At 36.4% G+C, this 22,980-nt stretch overlaps 1 protein-coding gene across 12 annotated transcripts in view; it reads right to left on the bottom strand.

Annotated features, from left to right (window-relative positions):
• The window catches only part of NFIB (nuclear factor I B), a 284,256-nt gene that overhangs the window by 115,308 nt on the left and 145,968 nt on the right, over positions 1–22,980 (bottom strand). For all 12 annotated transcript variants that reach the window (XM_069090701.1, XM_069090703.1, XM_069090712.1 and 9 more), the window contains exon 3: positions 628–681. In XM_069090701.1, the coding sequence (XP_068946802.1) occupies positions 628–681 (54 nt within the window). The remainder of the gene's footprint in view (positions 1–627; positions 682–22,980) is intronic.

Below are 22,980 nucleotides of genomic sequence, written 5' to 3'. Positions count from 1 at the left end.
AGCAAAACACTATTCTACTTCAAAACTATTAGAAAAAGAGAACTAAGAAAACCAACAAGATATCGAGTTAATTTTCAGAGGTGAAATAATTTCTGACGAGTTCTGCTTAAATTAAAGGCAAAATTCAGTTTTCATTCTTTTCTGATATTTAGAGTCCAGTGAAAACAGTAGAGAAACGAACTCTCTTTAACAAAAATCTTTCAAACAAAACCTAACCAAGGATTTTTTAAAGTCATGAATGTCGATCAACAAGCAGGAGTGAAAGGAGAAAACAAACCGTTTGAAAACTTTATAAGAGCAAAATGTTCTCTTATTTTGTGAAACCATAATAATTTCAAATACCTAACTCTATACATGCTAGGCATGTGCACTAATTTGAAAAGAAACAGCAAAAAAAATGAACAAAATTTAACAATGGTTAAAAAAAAAAATTCACGGTCAATTAATGATATGACCAGGGAGGTATTTGTCACTGCCAAGGGTCTCACAGAATCACATCTTGTCCTGATCATACCTGCTTGCCAGTACAAAGTAGGCTGCTGACCAATTATGGAGTGTTTATCTATACAGTGGTACCTTTGTTCTCCAACAATGTCAGATTGCAAATGTCCTAGAACACATATTTACCTGGAGGATTCTTGGCAGGATCATTGTGGCTTGGACTTCCTGATTGTCCAGAATCTGTAAAGAAATCAGAGAAAATGTTTTCTTTTTAATTTGTTTTTGAAAGAATTTCATAATCCTTATGAGACCTCTTAAAAATTAACAGAGGGCAACAATAGTTAGGAGTGTAATTGAATTAGGTATAATTTCCTAAGCCTCTTCTGAAGAAACACTTGGATTAAAAAAAAGATGAATAAACATGCTTATCTCTTATGTTGGAAAAAAATAAGTATAACATGGTTGAGGTACAACAAGTTCATTAAAATGTAAAGTCTGGACATGGAAATAGAAGGTACCTACAATGTTGGGATAGTATCGTAGATTGTCATAGCATTTTGAAATCAAACAGACATAATGTTTGAGTGTAAATCTGATTATAAACAAACATATCAACCTCTTGAAATGACAAATTTTCTTCTTTCTGGCTAAAATATTCAACAGTTAACTTTTCCAGCATTGTGTGAGTGTGCATATGCTATGCACATGCAAATATTCTCCCTACCACTTACCCATGGCCCATATTTCTCTATATCTCATAACAAACATCACCCAGAATCTTATTTCTTCATTCATTTATTTATTTGACAAATATTTATTAAGTACTTCCTGTGTATAAAATACCATGCTAGGTGCTTTGTATATAGCATCAAGTATGAAGTTTAGATGTAACATGGTTACCGTCCCCATAGTCAGTCAGTCATCAGTCACTCAACAAACATCTAGCAATAAATTTCTTAGTCTAGTAGGGGGATAAGACAAATTCAGATAAGAATATGTGCTATTACATGGTAAGTGTAAACTACAAAGTGCTATAGGATACCCGAATGGGAAATTCTTTACTAACCAAAGGACCAAGGCAGTGTGCTTCAAAGAGAAGACAGAATTTCAGGTGAATTTAAAAGATGGGGTAGTATATTGACAGATGAAGGAAGAAATAGGACAAAATGATCATCAATTGATCAGTGACATCAAGAATAATGCAAATTACTAAGGAATAGCCAACATGGATTTGTGGAGAAGTAAATCAATTAATCAATTGAATTTCCATCCAGGATGTAGTGACAGGCCTTGGAGATAAGAAGCATATTTGAATTCTACAGCCCAGCATATCTTCTCTTCAATAATACAGGGAAAAGTGTTGTAATTCATATACTGGTGGGAGGTAATGACACCCTACAACCCCTCTCCCCACCTACTGTTCATTCCTTTATGCCACATATCTCTCACCATCATCCATATAGTCTGCACTCTAGCATACACTCACTCACAGGTTGCCCTTTAATTGTTTACCAATTTTTTTCTATTATTCTTGGCTTGTCTTTATCATCAAACTACATTGTCCTCAAAGAAACAAGAGTTCTGCCTCCTTTTGTAGTCACACTTGTATGATTTAGAGTGCTGTGAAAGTAGGAAGTAACTGATAAATGCTTGTTGAACACATGGTTAAGAATCAGAGACCTCATTTGCTTGTCACTGATGGCTTTCATCAAAAATAATGACAGTCCATACTTCTATAAAAAGCATTTCACTTACAAAATCCTTCCACCTTCTGAGTAGAAAATGCCAATGTTATTGTGCCTATTTTAGAAATGGGGAAACTGAGGCCATGAGAGGTTACAGTGTCTTCTCTCCCTATGTTTTGCCAAGGTGGGCAGTGTCAGAGGAAGGAATAAAACTCGTATCTCTGGAATCGTGGTCCAACACTCTTTCCACTATATTTTACAATCACAAAACTAGGTATCCTCTGTTATTGCATAATACAAGTTGTCCCAAAAGTCTTAATGCACTTTTAATCTTTGATAGCTTGAAACTGCATTAAGACTTTGGAGACACTCTGTATATCAGATAGTATTTTTATTTGGAGGACCAGATCTGTGATTTCACTGGTGTAGGGAAGTGAGGATACTCCCTCTCTCAATTCAGGTCTTCACCTTTTTACCAGCTCTGCAACTTACAGTCTTGGTTGCCAAAAGCATTAAGAGATTGACTTGTCCAGAGTCACCCAGCCAGCACTGTCAGAGATAGGGCTTTACCTCAAGTTATCCCATTTCACTACTCCACACTGCCTCCCATTGAATAGTGTAATACAGGGGAAAGAGGGTGGGGGAGAGGAGTAGGAAAGAAGAGAAGAGGAAGAGGAAGAAGTAGAGAGGGGGAAGGAGAAGGAAAGGGGGGCAAGAAGGAGGAAGAGAGAGAGGGAAAGAAGGAGGGGGGAGAGAGAAAGAGGAGAGACAGACAGACAAAGACAGAGAGAAAGAGATTTTAACTAGGAAGATCCTAAGCTTTTTTATATTTACCTGACAAACATTCTGGCAATGAAACCCTTTAAAGGGGGATGAAATATTTCAAGGCTATCGTTATTCAGTAATACATTCATTCATAAAATTATTTTTTGTCTGCTATGTACAAGGCATTTTCCTAAATTCCAAGCAGGTTATAACATATAACAGTACCTGTCCTCATGGCAATTATAGTCTAATAAGATTTTCCATTAGGATTAAAGTTGCAGGAACAATTCCATTGTGGGAACAGCAAGTCTATATGATACAATGTTATAAAATAATATTTATTAAATGACTACTATGTATAGAGCACTATGGCAGGAACTGTGAGAGTTATAAATGTTAGATAAAAAATCCCTGCCTTCATGGAAATTATAGTCTAGTAGGAGACAATATAACACACTATCATGTGATAAGTCTATTGGAAAGTTACAAAACAATATACTATGAAGAGGAGGATCATTAAAAACTGGTGGATCAAGGAAAGGATGATAGAGGAAGTGGAATTGGACTTGGGCTTCAAAGGATAGATAGAAATTCAATAGGCAAATTGGGAAAGGATGGGCAGTCCTGGCATAGGGATTTGTGTGAACCAAAGTAGAAAGGCATTAGAGAAGATTCTCTCAGTATGAATTTTTTGACACAGACTTTTAACTGGTGCAACAAAATTGTCCCCATAATTTTGTGCAGCTGAAAAATGTGATGGGGGTAGGAGGGAATATTATGGAAGAAAGATCTTATCCATTAATCATCGAGTACCTAGCTATTACTCTCCTGAAAAATGAAGAAATAAACTGCCAGTACTCCTTATATGTATCACAACCATACAAATCTCTTCTTGGGAAACACCAGTCTATGTTACTGCCAGTTTCTATTTTCACCTTCAAACAGTATGAACCATTTCCTGAACTGAAAAAAAAAGGGGAACTACTAGGAACCACAAGTATTTGAAGGAAATAGACAATTGAATTCCAAGACTTGGGTCAAATCTTTGACTTGCATAAAAAATTCCTTCCCATAATTCCTCTCTAATGGTACTGACAAGTATATTTTTAATTATCAATTATAATTATTGATTAAAGTTTCATGTTATCCATTCTTAACTTGAAAAGCGTAAGAATTGAATATTTTGAATATTTTATATTTTGAATATTTGATTTGAATTTTTATTGAATATTTTATATTTCTTTCTCTGAAAAAAATTTGGCAGTTAAGTTTTAGTGTGTGACTTTTGATAGTATGTGATGATGATGAATAGGAATTCATAAAGTATAAGAGAAAGAACATTGGAGGCATAGGAAAGAAAGGGACATAGGGACAAAACTAACTAGCCTGGAGAAAAAAGGGTTTGGAGAAGAGATCCTGGGAGTAGTTGCTAGGGGCAGTTGAATTAATTGCAGAGACTGGACCAGTAGTCTATAGCTGTCACTATGGAGGAAGTGCCTACCTCACCCCAAGGTACCAGAGATTTGTGGCTAATCCCTATTGCTCCCATGCTAATTGGAAAAAATTCAATGAGATATGTTATCTCTTAAGTAAAGGAAGAAGAATCCAGTGGATGGGTTGGTCAACAGTGCCAAATACTGAAGAAGGACAAAGAAGATAAACCTTTGGATTTGGTGATTAGAAGATCGTTGATGACCTTCAGTAGAGTGGTTGAGCAGAATCCAGACTATACAGAATTTTGATGGTTAAGTATTTTTTCCAGATGTTCAGCAGAGAAATCAATTAATCATTTAATTGACTAAATATTTAATAAAGCCTGCTAGCATAAGGAAGAAGAGCTATAAAACTGATGAATAAGGTAGAAAGGTCAAATGAGTTTTTTGTTTGCTTAAAAAACCTAAATATATTTGTGGGGCAGCTACGTGAAGCAGTAGATAGAGTACCAGGTCTCAAGTCAAGAAGATTGATCTTCCTGAGTTCAAATCTGGCCTCAGACACTAGCTAGGTGACCCTGGGCAAGTCACTTAACTCTTCCTCAGTTTTCTCATCTGTAAAATGAGCTGGAGAAGGAAATGGCAAAACCACTCCATTATCTTTGCCAAGAAAACTCCACATGGGATCACAAAGAGTTAAAACTGACTGAACAACAACAATAACAACACAGTACTAAGCAAATAGGAAGACGTCAGTGGGGAGAGAGAAACTGACCATGCATAAAAGATGTTCTATGGAGTAACATCTTAAAGGAAGCAGGAAGGGAGGGGATGGATGGGATCAAATGCATAGACAGAGGGATTAGGTTTAACAAACCTTATTTTTCTCTGTCTGGATGAAAGGAAAAAATAGATGATAATGCTAAGAAGTTTTGAGATCAGGACCAGAGGATTTGAGGAAACTCCCATAGGAAGGCCTCAATCTTCCCAGTAAAGTAAGAAGCAAAATCATCTGCTATAAATTGGAAGGTTGAAGGAACAGAAACATTTTGTAGTATCTTTGGGGAATTAGATAAAAGACCCCACAATAATAAGTTAGTCTTGTAAGTTTGCCTTGCAAACTTATAGAGAATTATAAAGAGCCTAGCTAAGATTATGCACTGCAAATCTGTTGTGGTGAAATCAGTTTAATTTCATGTATCTCTGGCAATACTGAGCAGTCCAGAAACAGGAGTGGAGATATCTGATGGTAGAGGTTACCCAGGGATGAATTTTAGCAGGATAGCCACAGACTTGAGGCAAGGGATTTTATAGTTGTGATGAATTATTCAAACAGCAAGGGAAACTGGGTGGGTTGGGGGAAGGGTGTGGGGGGTGTGGAAGAAAACAAAATTAGCATAAAAACAACAGGGGGAGATGACAGGAGAGGAGGTTATAGCCAGAAAGTAAAATCTCAAGGTTCATCTTAAAGGTGGAGTTCAGTTTTGTTAGTTAAGATCTAAGAGGAGGCCATGGGTACCACTGTATTACTTTATATTTACTAATCTGTATATACATTGTTTCATGATCTCCTCCCTCAAGTAAAATGTAAACGCTTTGAAGGCCAAGAGACTGTTTCTATTTCGTCTTCATATAGCTTCCCAAATGTAGAACTAGAAAAGACATCAGAGGTCATCTAGCCCAACTTCCTCATTTTACTGACAAAGAAACTGAGGGATTACAAGGCTATGATTTAAACCTAAGCCTTTTAGCTCCAAACACATAGCACAATTGCACCATGAAACTCTCAATTTATCAAGCATTTATTAAACTCCTACTGTACCAGGCACACAGTACATAGTAGGTGCTTAATAGACACTTATTAAGTTGATATGAGATAGAAAACCCCCTTTCAAATATAAATTTACTAGATACTTTTTTTGGTTTCTACATCTGTTAACCCACTAGGCATTAATCAGGAGCATGGTTTACTTATACTCCATTCTCTCTTTTCTGTTGTAGAGAAAACCAACCCTAAACTAGATTCAGTATGGCAGCTGCTATATAAACAAAGGAAATCCTGTTATTTCTCTCCTAATCTGAAGGAATTTTACTATGGAAGATCCAGTGAGTGTTTGTGTCTAGCATAAGGAATAGAGTGAATGGGGTGGTCTAGAAGGTGGGCATCCCAACTATACTTCATTAAATTCTATCAGGTTCAAGATGATTTTATTCATTTATCAGCTCTTTCCCTTACAAAAAGAATTTTAGGCCATGGGTAAAATCTAGCAGTAAAGGCAGGGATATAAAGAACAACTAGCAATAAGAAACGCTAGAGGAAGGGGAAACTATGAGTCTGAATAAATATAATAATAATCAGAAAAATTCCAGTTGAAGAAAAAATGCAGATGTCTCCCAGCATACAAAAACTCATTTTAAGTAGGAGACTTAGAGAACTGGTTAAAATTATGAATTTGGTTTATATTTCCTAGGAGCTTGACTTAATGGAAATCACTTGCAGAGAGAAAGGAAACAGCAACAAAGCATACCTCTCTGTTTCTTGATCAGGTAGTATCAATAAGCAAGATCTGGCCTGGAGTAGAGATAGGCTCATGGAAACAACAAACATGAACTTGAACAGGCTTCAAGAGATAGCGGAGGGGGCGGCTAGGTGGCACAGTGAATAGAGCACTGGCCCTGGAGTCAGGAAGACCTGAGTTCAAATTTGACCTCAGACATTTAACACTTATTAGCTGTGTGACCTTGAGAAAGTCACTTAACCCCAATTGCCCTGTCCTCCCCCCTCCAAAAAGCAAAAAAAAAAGAGAGAGAGAGAGAGATAGTGGAGGACAGAAAGGCCTGGTATGCCAGGGTCCATGAGGTCACAAAGAGTCAGACATGACTGAGCCACTGAACAACAACATACACACTAATTTCAAGGATGCTCAGGAAGTTAACTGGGAGATGGGTGTCCTCTGGACAGGGCTCAGTGTCAGATGAGGCAGAAAAGAACTGGGATCTGGGTGGAGAGAGAGCAAGACCCCAAGACTGAGCCTCTGGGAAAGGTTTCACTCTATCCAGCACCAGATACATTCAAGGATGTATCTCAGGATCTCTCACCCCAACAACCATATAGCAGAGTTCCATTATGGAAGTTCCCTGTTAAACTGGTGATCAAGATGCCCTCTCAGGTCTGAATCGAATTCTCACTCTCCAGATATATAACAAGATGCAGAGAATTCATTCATTGACTACATGACTTGAGGACAATAAATGGGAATAGGGTTTGTTTTATGGAATTTCACTTCACCGACAAGTTTGCTGGAAAAAGGAAGTTGAACTAGATGATTTTGAGGTCCCTTTTAGCTTTAAAATTCCATGACTCTATAATAAAATATCAACTGCATATATCAACGATAGCTGAAGAATGAATAAAACCCCTACTGTAATCTGCTTTGAGCCTCTTGCTGGAACTAAAATTAGTCAGCATGTGATAAAGGGCTCCTTTGTCATATACCTTTGCCTTAAGCAGGTGAAGAAATAGCCCTTTGTCAACTAAAGAATACCTTCAGTCCCCCCCCAAAAAAAAACAACAACCCAACCCACCAACCTTTTTCAGAACAGTCTCCTCCTTTCTCTGTGAAAAGTTATTAATGATCACTTTCATAAGTTTAAATTCAATTTAGTTTACTGAGATAGTATGGGGGAGAAAGGGTTTGTAGGGAGTTTATAAGGATTAAATATATAACATGTCACAAAGAAGCAGTCAGGATAAGGGGGGAAAGTAAAAAAACAGAAAAGATTGAAGTAAAAGTATACAAACATTGATGGAAATTTTAAAAAACAGAAATAAAATAAATGGAATGAATAAGAACATAAAAGACAAAAGGCAGTCTTCCTTTTAAAGTATGTGCAAAAAAAGTATGTGTGTGTATGTGTGTGTGTGTGTGTGTGTGTGTGTGTTTAAGGGGGCACCTGACTCTTGGGTTAAAACTCTTATAACCTACCCCATGCACACCACCACCACTTAAGATGTCTCATTATAGGCATTTTGCAATTTACAACTACTGATTTCTCTAGGATTTATAACAAATTAACTTTACATGATCAAAATTCCTATTATGTAAGTTATCTTGTTTTCCTCTCTCCTTCCCTTCCCATCCCTCAGCCAAAACAGCTACACAACTGCAATTTTAGTGGGTTGTCATCACCCGTTTGGGTGACACAAAAGCTTACTTATTGTTTTACAACATTTTCTTTTCTCTCTATTAAATGTTTATTAAAATAACACCAGAAACACGACATGGGAAAACTGAGTAAGTACTTTCCTTGTCTTGCATAAGTATGCAAATGTGTGGGAAAGTTTTGGTTCACTCACTTCTGTCTGTCTGTCTTTCTTAAATAGTACATTATATTATTTGGAACTCCTTTCACTACACAACTTTGTTAACAGGCTCAAATATGTGAAATGTCGACGGCATCATTTCGTTTTTCCAAATTCCTATAATATCTTTGCAGTGGGGTCTCCTAGCTAGCCCTCATTCTGAAAGAAGTCGAGCCTCTTTGGAATTAGTTTTGCAGAAACAGAATAATGCTTTAAGAGAAAATGACATGCACAGATTGTAATTCACCCCTTGTAACTCATATTCCTTCTTTGGATCACTATGCCTCCTTTCTTGTAATTGACATTGTTTAAAAATATATTCAATACATTAAAACTTGGTATTTTAATGGAGGTGCCACCTTGTCAGAGAAAAAGTAGGACACAGATAGCAGATAAGAAAACTACACCCTTCTTTCCCTCCCTCTCTAATGTTCTTTGTACTTCACACTATTTCTTATTTCTCCCATTTTGCATTTTTCTAGCATACCCTGTCTAATGTTTCTTTGTCCCTATCACCTTCTGCATGCTTCTTTGTGTACATGATATGTCTCCCCCATTACAACATATACTCTTTGAGGTCAAGGGCTGGTTCTTGTTTTTGTTTTTTTAAGTTTTATATCTTCTGTATCACGGTGCCATATACACAGTAGGCATTTGTTGAATTATATTAGAAAATAGTGTTTCATTTTTGAAAGAATCATTTCTTACCTGACTTGCAAAGGATAGTGGGTTTAAAGCCCACCATTTCCCCAAGAGTTGAAATAAGGTAACTTTGGGCAAAGGATTACATCAGGAATCAGGGTAATATCAACAACTCGTTTATACAGAGGCCATTAAAAAGCTGCAATAATGCAATAAACACTTCTTTCCAAATGAACCTAAAGTCAATTCAAACAATCAGCTAGTAGATACACACATACATACATTTACATATATACCATGTTAATTCATATTTACTTGCCAGTGCTCAGTCAGAAAAACCATCATCTCTCTTCAATTAACACCCAAATATCCTCACAACAGAGCAGGATTAAAATCATACCCATGTGCCCCAAGATTACATTCTTTCTTACAATACTGCCTGAAGGATTCCCAAACATAATAGTCACACCCAACTTCACCTACATTTCTATTGCTCTCAGCAATATTTGCGTACATCCTGCCTAGTCACCAAATGGGTCTTTGTCAAATTTCCTAACTTTCTAAAGGGTGTTTTCAACTAGTTTAAAAAATGATGTTGTAATGAAATCAAGATTATGTAATATGCTTAGTGATCTATGTGATTTTCCTTAAATTAACTGTTTTACATCTTGTTTTTAAACTGTCCTATGAAGACACAGCTCATTCAGGACAAATAGAAGTTTTACATTTTTTAAAGCAATTAATAAATAAACATTTATTAAGCACCTACTATATGCCAGGCACTGTGCTAAAAGCTGGGAATAGAAAAAGAGACAAAAATCAGTCATTGTCCTCATGGAGGGGAAACAACAACCAAATACATAGAAACAAGCTATATGCAGAATAAAAAGGGAATAATTAAGAGAGAGGAGTCACTAGAATTAAGAAGGATTGGGGAAGACTTCCTGCAGAATATGGGATATTAGCTGGAACTTAAAGAAAGCCAGGGAAGCTAGTATCCTACACATTAAGAAGAAGAACAAATCTCACTACAATGCAATAAAAATACGCGCAAGGGTATCTCAGTAGAGAAGGGAGTTTTACTTCATGATTTTGAATTTTTTTTAAATGAGCCCCCTCACTAGAGAGAAATAAGCCAAAACATTATTTATTCAAAACATTTCTTTTCCAATTTTGAGAAGATTGCATGTTTGTTGGAAACAAAACATTTCCAGCTGTATTGTAAGTTTTCTGAAGAGAGTGGTAAGATTTATGCTCTTTCATAGTCTAAAATAAATGCTTCCCATATCTCATGATGCTGGCTGATCACTACACTATGTGGTAATTAGGGTACAATTTACCAATGCAACTTGCTACATGAAAACAATGAAGTTCTTTCCAAAATATGGATTCAGTGGGAAAAGAAGAGATGAATGTTTTATCTTACTCATTGGGGAGATATTAGAGATTTTGCTATACTTTAAGGTTGTGCTTGGAAAACAAGAAACCTGCATTTCATTGAATGGTATGTAGTGCAAAGGGGATGGTGATGAAATATAAATCTGGAAATGAAAACCAGAATATTTTGTCAAATTCAAGAAAATAATGACTGAAGCAAACTGAAAAATTAATGCAGCATTTCCCAAAACCAAATGTCAGTGTCTGTGGTCTTGTTAATTGTAAATATTTCTTTACAAGAGAAAGCATATTCAAATGAAATATAGGAATTTTATTTTAGCTCACAAAATCACAATCTTTGGGACTAATCATATATTAAGCATATCTTAAAGGATTGCTATGTACCAGGCACTCTACTGGGCACTGAGAATACAAAGACAAGAGTAAAGCAAACAGTCCCCACCCTCAAAGTCACTCCTCAAAATCTTTGAGGAGTGAGTGGAGGGAGTGTTGGGGGAGGTCATTAACAGCTGGTAGAATCAAGTAAGGCCTCCTACCTCTCAAGAAGATAAGGCTTGAGTTGTCTTGACAAAGACCAAGAATTTTTAGAGGTGAGGTAATATTCTTTTTATAGTGCTTAGTATATTGTTTTACATAGGAGAGATACTTATTTTGTTTTTAGTCACATCTGACTCTTTGTGACCCCATTTGGTGTTTTCTTGACAAAAATACTGGAGTAGTTTGCCATTTTCTTCTCCAGCTCATCTTACAGATGAGGAAACTGAAGCAAATAAGGTCAAGTGACTTGCCCAGCGTCACACAGCTAGTAAGTATCTGAGGTCAGATTTGAATTCAGGAAGATGAGTCTTTCTGACTTCAGGCCCAACACTCTATCCACCTAGCTGTGACACCTAATTGCCCCAGGTATTTATTACCTGTCTTATTTATTGATTATTTACATATTTTAATATATTAGTAAGGTGCTTGCATAGACCTCAAGATATTTTATATATTATTTTAGACTTTTAACTATGTTCAATTTAGCTATCATTCCAAACCTCAACATAATACTGCACACTTAAATTAAAATCATATTTCAGCATTTTATAAGTAATCTCTTTCATTGACACACAAGTGATCTTTCAAAAATGCCTGAAGAGTCAGAACTTCTGAGCTCTGCTCAGCCACTGCCAATGACTTGTACTCTGATTTGAACAAACTAATTCAACCATCTGTGCCAGTTTTCATCTTGTTCCACAGATTGAAAGTTGGAAAAGGAGCTGGAATCAAGTCTAAATGGACTTGCATCAAGGGAAAAATCAACTTTCATCAAAACTGTTACTTGCCTCCTTAATTATGATGTTGGTGATGATGATGATGAAATTCCAACATAAAGATACTTGGAGTTTTGAGGTTTTTGTTTTTTATGGACTGGAACTGTGATTTTGATGTAAGGGACCACATTCCTATCCCTCTGAGGAAACTACTACCAATTCAGATTAGCAAGTACTTCATAGTTAAGAGTTTTAGGGAACACTGAGAGGAAAAGTAGCTTGCCTGAGCCAATCACACAATCACAGTGTCAGAGGTAGTACTGGAATCTGGGTCTTCTTTCTTTCAGAACCTATTCTCTATCTACTGAAATATGCCATGTAAAAGCATAATTTCTTCTTAATACATGTGGAATATTTGGGAAAAATCCTATCAGAGTGTACTACACAAGTAGGGCATTATTTGTCCAAATGTTCCTTCAGAGAAGTGAAACAAAATGACAATAAAATAAATGAAGTGACATAAACAGATTAAGTTTGGAACTAGAATGGGCTATCTCTTGATAAATGACAGTGTAAAGGAACTCATTATGGATTTTAAGTTAGTAGAACTGGGTATGACTTCAGGTTCTGTCATTTATTATCCGTCTAACATTTTGGGCAAGTCTCTTAAGCTCTATGATACATAAGTATTCTTGTATCCAGAACAGCAGTCATAATGCTTTTTTTTTTTAATTTTAATTTTCAGTTCCAAATTTTCTTTCTCCTTCTGGCCCCTCCTGCACCCATGGAGAAGGCAAGCAATGCAGAGACATTAATACTTACAGTACACACTTCACAAGGCTGTTGGGTCAAAAGAAATAGTGCGTGTAAAATTCATCCTAAAGTGTCAAGTGCTAAGCAGACCTGGGATCAAATTCCAATTCTGATACTTCAAAGTTGTGTGATCTATGGGAAATCAACATACTTTTTTGAATCTCATTTTCTTCCTCCACCAAATAGGAATAATATTTTCACTATAGATCTAATAATGTTACTGGGAAGAAAAAGACTTACAAATTCTCTAAAAATTATTATTATAATTATTATCATTAATACTACTATTCTCCCTGCCAGGATTGCACTCCTTTACCTCTATCTCTTGGAATTCCTAGTTTCTTTTGAGGCCTAGATATTTTCATATAATGCCCCCCTGCCAATTACCTTGCATCTATTTTGTAGATATTTTGAATATGTGCATATACAGTATTGTCTCTGTTATATACACACATATAATACTGACTATACAAGTTGCCTCCTAGAGTTAGACTGTAACTCTTTGAGGGCATACATACAACTGTTTTTGTTTTTGACTTTGTCTCTAGCACCTAACAGAATGCCCAACTGCTTAATAAATGCTTGTTATCAGGAATAATAACAATAACATTAAATAGGCTGAATGACATAGGAGACAGAAAGCTGATTCATAATCAGGAAGAACTAGCTTTAGATATTGTTTCTTAAATATATAGTGGTTAAGTGACACTCAGCAAGTAAACTCTCAGTGCTCTAGGCAAGAGGGAGTTTTCTCATAAGGAGTTCCCTACATCAATGAAATCGCAAGTTCAGAACAAAAAAATAGAATAATAAATAGATTTTTTGAAAGGAGAGAATATAGAAGAAACTGTTTACAAGGTAAAACCAAACTATCAATAAAGATCAAATATAAACAAAAAGGTTAAATCATCATTTTCCCCAAAAGTATGAGGACAAATAATGGAAGAAATGGATAAAATTTGTCTAATGGCCCCAAGATATGATCAATGAGAAGGTAAATTGAAACTATAATCTCCAGCCACTTAACATTGTTCACCTGCCTAAATGTCAAAGAAATTGCCATTTAAGAAAACAGACTAACTTTCATCATCAAGAATCCATCAGTAACAATGGCTTAAAATGCTTAAAAATGCCTGTCATAACACTGATTTTAGGGTACCCTCTACATATGTGTATTGATGAATGTTCTAGCCTCCCTCCTAATAAAGCTAACAGCAACAACAATTTTATAGTTACTTAAGGTTTTTTTTTTTTTTGGAGGGGGGAAGGTAGGGCAATTGGGGTTAAGTGACTTGCCCAAGGTCACGCAGCTAGTTTTGGGTTAAGTGTCAGAGGTCAGATTAGAACTCAGGTCCTCCTGACTCCAGGCCAGTGCTCTGTTCACTGTGCCACCTAGCCGCCCCCTTCACTTAAGGTTTATAGGGCACTTTCCAAACAACACCCTATGAGGTAGATCACAAATATCCCAGAGTTTATAGATGAAGAAACTGAGACTATGATATTTGTGGAAGAGGCTAAAAAGAGATGAGCAGAGATATCTAGCTATACAAGAAGAGGATGAGTACAGACACATGTCGACCTCTACTCAGGAAAAGATAGAACACTGATAGAACTGCTCAACTCTTATTTTAGTTTTGCTTTGTGGAGGGCAATTGGGTTTAAGTGACTTGCCCAAGGTCACACGGCTAGTTTTTGTGTTAAGTGTCTGAGGCCAAATTTGAACTCAGGTCCTCCTGACTCCAGGGCCGGTGCTCTATTCATTGTGCCACTTAGCTGCCCCACAACTCTTATTTTAATTGACTTATCTGTTAACCAACAAGTTTTCAATGAATGTCTGTGACACCTACTTATATGTGTGTATGTATATATATTTTATGTAAATATATTAGTACTTGCTTTATTAAAAAGTCACAGCTATCATGTATAAGCTCTAATGACATATCATTACAATTTGAATTTGTGAAAAAACAGGTGTATTTACTACACAGTAGTTGCCCCATATTTAACAAAATAAGTTAAATAGAGAAAAGGCTGTTTTTTCATCACCTATAGAATGTAAATTTATGTAATAGGCATCCAAAATTACTTTTGTACCATAACATTATAGTCATCATTAAGTTACCTTTTCATTGTAACTTTGTCTTGCCAAAGAAGACAATGTTGTACAGTTGTGTCTTGAGAAAACAGGAAATGAACAAAATCACAGGTGATATAAAAACATGAAATATCCTCAAATTTATCCACTAGGAGTTTAAAAGATGCCCATTTCAGCATTTTTCAAGGCCAAAAAAATGTCACTAAAAAACTCTAAGTGATGCATCAAGTGAAAAGTCATTTTTGAAAAGTAATAAAAGGTATTACTAGTCAAGGAAGAGAAAGTGGCAGCTCCCTACTAACACTGAAATATATTCAAGATAAAAAAGATCCAGTTTTATGATAAATCAAAAATACAAATTGACTGAAAATTTTCTTTTTTTGTTTGTTTGTTTTGGTGTTTTTACTCAAGATGTGAGCAGGTACATACGAATGAACAGACCAGTGCACATGAAAGCATAGTTATAAGCATACAGAACCATAGAAATTCAAGGGATTATATACATAGGATAAAATTAGCCTGTTTGTCCCTCTATAAAGTAGGCAATAGAGAATAAAATGTTGGTTGCTGGAAAGACATTTGATGGGTAGTTACAAAGGATCTGTGCCATGGTGACTGACTTTGAAGAAGAGATAGCTATATGCCCATAATTGTGAATCTTTTCCTTTCCCCCATGGGAGACTATGAGGATATTTTTGTAATGCTAATAATCATTGGATTAGGCATATTAAAATCAGCCCCCTGGGTATTTGTGAAGGAAGATGTATAGAATGAAGCTTGAACATTTAGACACAGAATGATTTGGTACAAGACTATAGGAAAGTAAAAAGAAAGTGTGACTGAGAGGTATGGCGAGATATTCAGGTATCGATCTCCAGACAACTTGAGAGTGCATGTTGAGTCTCTGAAGTTGTATATGAGGTCAGACCTGTGTTCATAGTGTGTAAGTAGAGTTTGAATTGTGGAGGTTTGGAAGAATAAGTTCTAGTGCACAGCAGAGGCTGATATTCCCTGCACATGCAGCTGACCAGACAGGTTTTAGAGCACTGGGTCCTTCTAGTGCAGATCTTTATAACATAGTATCAGTATTTAATGACCTGTGATGACAAAGCCTTGGCAAATGAGTGCTGATTGACAATAGCTCTGAGCCCCCAGTAGTCTTCACAGAAGAGGCTAGAGTGCCTGGGGCAAGATATGCAGACAACACAGAGTCAGTGTCAGAAGTGTGTGAGAAAGCAGTTTTGAATTCCATGGGGTTTTTTGTTGTTCTTTTTTTTGGGGGGGGGGTTGCTTTTTTTTTGGAAGGGAGGGCAATTGGGGTTAAGTGACTTGTCCAAGATCACACAGCTAGTAAGTATTAAGTGTCTGAGGCTGGATGGTCCTCCTGACTCCAATGCCAGTGCTCTATTCACTGTGCCACGTAGCTGCCCCTTACATGAGTTTTCAAGGAGAGAAAGTTGAGGGGAAGCAGCAATAACAAAGGAAGATGAAGGAAGGAAAATATTAACAGATGATTCTAAGATGGTACATTATATTTTTATAAAACTTCTTTATATAAACTATCTTATTAGATTCTTACAACAATCCTGTCTGATAGGTTCTATAAGCTTTATTATTCCCATTTTGCATATCAGGAAGCTGAGGCTAAGTGAAGGCAAATGTTTTGCACAATCACACAGCTAATAAGTGGCAAAAATAGAATTTTAACCCAATATTTTCCAGGCTACATTCAATTCGTTTTCCATTATGCCAAAGACAGGAAGTTAAGCCAAGCTTAAATAATTGTAAAAGCTGACCTCAATACTCACAAGGATCAGTGATCTAATCAAAGAGGATAATTCCTCCAATAATGAACTCAGGAACCCATATCCATGTCTACCCATCCTATGTGATTCTTCTCCATGTCTTCCTATAAACTTACCATAGGGAATCCATCCAGTGGTCTAGAGGCCTTCCTTACTTTCTCCTAACATTGTGAGGGTACCAGTAAGCACTCTGACCGCCCAAATGTCATAAACAATATCCATGAGCAGACTCTTCTTGTTTCTTCTCATCTATTTTAAATGAATCTTTAACTATTGCAAATCTATTGCCACAAGACTAAAGGAGGCCAGAAAGTACTATAGTCAGCAAACATTTGATATCCTGAAAAGCAGAGAAATGGTAGCCAAAGGCAACATCAATTTAGAATATGATTTGTAAAATCATGCAAGCATATTTGCTCATAAAGCAAAGAGAAGCAGAAGATGACTTAAAATGTCTATAGTTATTTAGGATTTTCAAAATATTTTACAAAATCTCATTTGACTATTGATTATAACAACCCTATATGGAGGACATTTTTGGGAGGGGGGAAGAGAATACCCACATCTGTGATTTTAGCTCTGTGGGAACACAGTATGTGAAAACTCCCTCTACCAATGAAGATCAGCAACTCAAGTCCAATCTAAGAGTGCTGCCTATGGGGCTCAGAGGTTAAGTATTTTGACCATGGTCATATTGCTAGTATGAGTCAGAGGAAAGATCTGAACTCAGATCATTCAGACTACAAAGCCAGATTTCAATCCAGAGTATACTACTATCTTTCATTCCACAGATATTATAGGTATGTAATTCCTAACTTTACTAACTTTGGTCATAATAACTAGAATTTATACAACGCTTTGAGCTTTGCAAAGCTCTTTAGAAATATTATCTCATTTGATCTACATAACAACCCTGTGAGTTAGGTGCTATTATCCTTCTCATTTTATAGATGAGTGAACTTTAAGCATACAGCAGTTAAGTGATTTGCACAGGGTCACACAGTGAGGAACTGAGTCTGGATTTGAACTCAGGTCTTCCTGACTCCAAATCTAACCTTCAATCCACTGAGTCATCTAGCTGTGGAGAGAGGGTTTGTATGCAAAGCTATACAATTCTTGGCATCAAATCCAAAACTCCTACTATGCCTGGCTGTCTTGTAGGTATGGGAAAGCTATACACTAAGTGGCAACCTTTGAAACAAAGAAAAATATAAAATAGCTCTCAGTTCTAAGTGACTGACTTGTGCTTCTTCAGTGACAGTGGCAGAGTGGGAGAAAGGGGGACAGAGAGTACAAAGAGTCACAGTTCTACATCACAGACTTTATAAACATCGGCCTAACAATTGCTGTGGTGCATTTGCTCCCAAAGTTCCAGTGCAGTCTGTATGGGACCAAATCTCTAAGCTACAAAGAATACAAAAGAGAACAAGTTTCTGCACAATATCCCGTCCATATGTCTCAATCCTGAATACTATCAAACCTATGTAATTTTACACACAAAATGCCTTCCAGATGTGACAAAATTTTAATACAGACCAACTTTAGGTTTTTAATGCAGGCTCATCTCCAGGCTCATAAGGAATCTTCTGACTGCATGTAGTGTCATAAATGCCAAATGTTCAATTTTCCAAAATGATTATGGAGTTATCATTTAAAAACTGATGCTGCCTCAGAATCAAGAAGCAAGCCAACATGATCTGCTTTTTTAGCCTATACCAACATAGTTCAAGTACTGAGAGACCTTACCCATTATTTCAAAGTTGAACTTTGTTTAAAAAACAGTATACGCATATGTATGTGTGTGTATATGTATGTATGTATGTAAGCATACCACAACTACTGCCAAACAGTTTATATTGCCTCTACTGCCCCGATTCCTTCTCTCAAAAGGCAAAAGGGAAGGGGCCTTTTTAAAAAGCCATACTAAATGTTACTGAAACAAGTTGGGAACCCACCTGGCAACTGGGGTTTTTCAGAAACTTTATCCTGCCTAGAGAAGCTCAAGTTTCTTTGGAGTTTTAACATATACTGAAATTAAAGAATGGGGGATTTAAAAGCTTATATAACAGTATAGCATAAAGTTCAAACAGAGGAATTCCTTATAAATGGCCGGGTCTTCTAAATGTACCTTTTAAGCGGTAACATTGTTCTTATTTACTTAAACCTAAAACATTAATGAATTCTCTCACTGAAATACAGAATAATTCAAAAGAGATTAGTTTAACCATTCACACTGGAAAAGACAAATGGATGAACAATGTATATTGCTCAGAATAGATAACAAGTAATAATAAAAGCAATATTTGTATAGCACCAACTATGTGTCAGGTACAATGTGTGTGAGATGCTAAGCATTTTACAACTATTATTTCCTAGATCTTTACAATAATCCTGGGATATAGGTACTATTATTAAACCTTTTTTTTAATACATGAAGAAACTGAGACGAAGAGAGGAGAGGTACAGTGACTTGTCCAAGGTCATAGAGCTGGTTGGTAACTATCTGAAGTCACATTTGAACTCAAGTCTTTCTGACTCTAGGCATGGCACTCTATCTACTGTGCCACCTTGTTGCCTAGTTTGAGTTTGCTGCCATTGAGTTTGTCTTTCTATCTTGGAAATACTGCATATGGGCAGCCATTTCCCTATCTTACTTTGCTGGAAAAACACCACAGATGGTGTTTTTGGGCAATGAACTGGGCCCTGAAATGAACAGGAAGAAGATAACAAGACTGGGTTAAATTTGGAAAACCACACCTCACTTTTAATGATCCCAAAATGCTCACTGACACAAGAGCCTATTGTTTTTAATACCAACATTGTCTTGGGGACATGAATGTGAATTTTGTAATACCATGTTCTCAGGTAAATCAAAATTGCACTTACTGAAGGGGTGATGAAAAGACATATGGTGGATACTCGTAGGTTGTAGTGAGTAGTAGTGTAGATGTTATCATTAAGGACATGTATGACTAAAAAATAAGGTGGGCCAGTCATGTAATAAGAATGGAGGATTGTTACCAAAAACATCAAGAAAACCAATGAAAGTGTCTTCCAAAATATTGGGTGAATTCTCTATGGAGGATTTACGGATGGGCAAAGATAAGAATCACAGAGAATGAAAAGGCATGGGAAAATTAAGAAGGAAGGATGTCCATACCAATAAGATCTCAGACCCAGCAAAGCATCTAAATAATGGCAGGATTCAGATGAGAATAGACAAATAGAAATCTGATGAAATATATTTTCAATTAGTATCTTAGGAATTTAGCATAATTCCAACAAGAAATCATTAAAGTTGGGGTGGCTAGGTGGTGAAGTGAATAGAGCACTGCCCCTAGAGTCAGGAGGACCTGAGTTCAAATCTAGCCTCAGACACTTAATACTTGCCATGTGACCTTGGGTAAGTCACTTAACCCCAATTGCCCTGCCTTCCCCTTCCAAAAAAGGCAAAAAAAAAATTGCCTCTATAACATACTAAACAAGTCACTATGCAGAATGTGCTAGCAGACTTCCAGTAAATATTCTCATGCATATTTCACTTTCCCTCTTTAAGTGAAATGACTTTTCTTCTAAGCCTACTTTATGTATTTCTCTAAAATAAACATATGATAATTGACTCTAATAAGTCTAGACAATATAATATTGGTAAGAGGTTTCAGGAATCCTATAGAAACTGAGAAACAACTGCTACCTTTCCTTAACAAACTTGTAATCATAGTTTTAGAGCTAGAAAGAACCTTAGTGGTCATCTTGTCAGACCCCCTCCCTCAATTTCACAAATTATGAAATGAAAGCCCAGAGAAGTTAAATGATTTCCCCTAAGTAACCTATGCAGCAAATAACAAACCCAGGAATCAAAACTAGATCTTCTGATTTCAAGCTTATAATTCTTCACCTGGAACCTTTTTCATGTAATGATACAATGAAACATAAAGATAATTAAAGAAAAGTCAATTCTCCACCTCTTCAAAGATCTATTTCCAAATCTACCTCTATGAAGCTTTCTTTGTGGACCATGCCACTCCATTGTCAAGGGAGATAAGGGGTTTTATAAATATAAAGCACTGTAATAATTTAAGTTGAGATGCTGAAATCTTTTTTTTATTCTACAACTTCTTAGCATTTAGATAAATGAAATTCCTGACCTTTTCCAGTAAAAGAAGTCCTATTCTAAATTAAAACATTTCACAAATCTCTGTAGTAAAATAATTTTACTAAGATGACTGAGAAACAATAATGCTTAGAAATCAATGGAGAGACAAGGTTTACCAAAGATACATTGATTATCAAATGGCATACTGATTACCAAAAATGGCATAAAAAGCTATCATCAAAAGAAATCATGGCCAAAAGTTACATAGCAAGAGCAAGGTATTACACAGGCAGGACACAGGTTTTTTTTGGATGTTTTTTTTTTTGGGGGGGGGGAGGGGTAATTGAGTTTAAGTAATTTGCCCAGGGTCATAGAGCCAGTAAGTGTCTGAGGCCAGATTTGAAGTCTTGACTCCAGGGCTGGTTGCTCTATTCACTGTGCCACCTAGATGCCCCAGGTAGTCCATATATTGCATTGATGCCCTTTCTAATATCAAAAGTTATAGGAAGCTTTTGATTCCAGTGAATGTATTCCCTCTGTGAAATTTCTTTTTTTTTGGGGGGGGGGGAAGGCAAGGCAATTGGAGTTAAGTAACTTGCCCAAGGTCACATAACTAGTAAGTGTCAAGTGTGTGAGGCTGGATTTGAACTCAGGTCCTCCTGACTCCAGGGCCAGTGCTCTATTCACTGTACCACTTAGCTGACCCTGTAGAATTTCTTAAACATGGATAAGAGTTGTACAAGATAAGATGGCATGGGCGGGTTGTAAGCCCTACCACACACTGATGAGATGAAAGATATATATTTTAGCCCTAAAATAATCATGCCCACATCTATATATGCTGGGAAAGCACAAGATGACATATAAGGCATATTACTTATGCTATCCAATGGAAGAATGTTTATTTATAGTAATACTATACATTTTATTGGCCCTAAGTAAAAATTGAAATGACAATGCTCAGTGCATTTCAGTATGGATTCCCTGACCCCCTATGATATACACCTCAACAGTCTGCAGCCCAACGGTTGGGAACCATTGAATAGACTGTGTCTTTATATTTTATTTTGCTTCTATTCATACACAGTTTTGCAGTGAAAGTCATATACCATTAAATCAAGCATTTTCACTTGTCTAATATATGGTAAGAAACAAATGCCTACCTGCCAAAGGCCTGTGCTGATGCCTCACTGTGTGTAGAGGTGAATCTACCCTCTCAAAAGCTATGCCAATGAAATACAAGCCGTGGAGGGTCCAATGTGGCAGGTAAAATTTTAAATACAGGCCTGGAAAGTGGCTGGCTATCTATCAATCCAAGACCATACTAGCTGTAGGCAGAGAAACTCATCAAGGAAATTGGTAAGCAGATAGTCAATCATTTCAGTCACAACTCACAAACACCCATCCAAGACACAGATGGGTTGTGTGATCTGAGCTATTAGAGGGAGTACCCTTCCCCCAACTGAAAATGCCTGAAACATTAAAGCACAAAAAAGAAAAGGAAAGATTTCTCTCTTAGGAGCAGTCCTTCCTTTACATCTACTGCAGCTCTGCACAATGAGTACATTTCCACAATAACAAATTTGTGTTTGTGCATATGAGTTCACACCACAGAATTTCATCTTCAAATGTGTAAGTAATGCTGATACTCAAGAACGTATATCTTACTGGATAACAGGGCTTACATCAATGGCCCTAAAGCATGAAACATAAAGCCTAAGCTCTATAGTATGACAAGCCTTTGGACAAAAATCTAACAAGTACTATTGTTTCAGCTTCTAGTGTTTCATTACTTAATTCCACCTTTTCCTGTGCCCAATTTTGCCTAAAGAAATTTTCATGATGTTACGTCTATAGGTCAAACATTGTCATTTTCTGTCATGATAGCCACCACTGAATTTTCCTATGGAGAAAAACTGGTCTATAAATTGTGCTAAATGTAGGGTCTCGAAGCTTGGTGGGGCAATTCGTCTTTTGAATTATGACTTAGAATATTTTAAATGTTAAAACTATATTCAGCTACTTTTAAAGAACATCATCCCAAAACATTTCTTGCTACTAATCAATTATAAATAACATTATCCCAAAGCAAGTCCTAACAGTATCTTCCATTCTTATGTGTTCGTTGTTTTTTTTTTTAAACTGTAAAGAAATTACAGAGGGTAAGGCAATGGGTTCCTTACAGTTAACA

The sequence above is a fragment of the Petaurus breviceps genome, unplaced genomic scaffold, assembly GCF_028583685.1.
Source record: "Petaurus breviceps papuanus isolate PSGF00001 unplaced genomic scaffold, PetGlider_PUasm1.0 187, whole genome shotgun sequence".
Lineage (NCBI taxonomy): Eukaryota > Metazoa > Chordata > Mammalia > Diprotodontia > Petauridae > Petaurus > Petaurus breviceps.
Note: the sequence above shows the minus strand (reverse complement) of the source record. Positions and strands in the feature narration are given on the sequence as shown.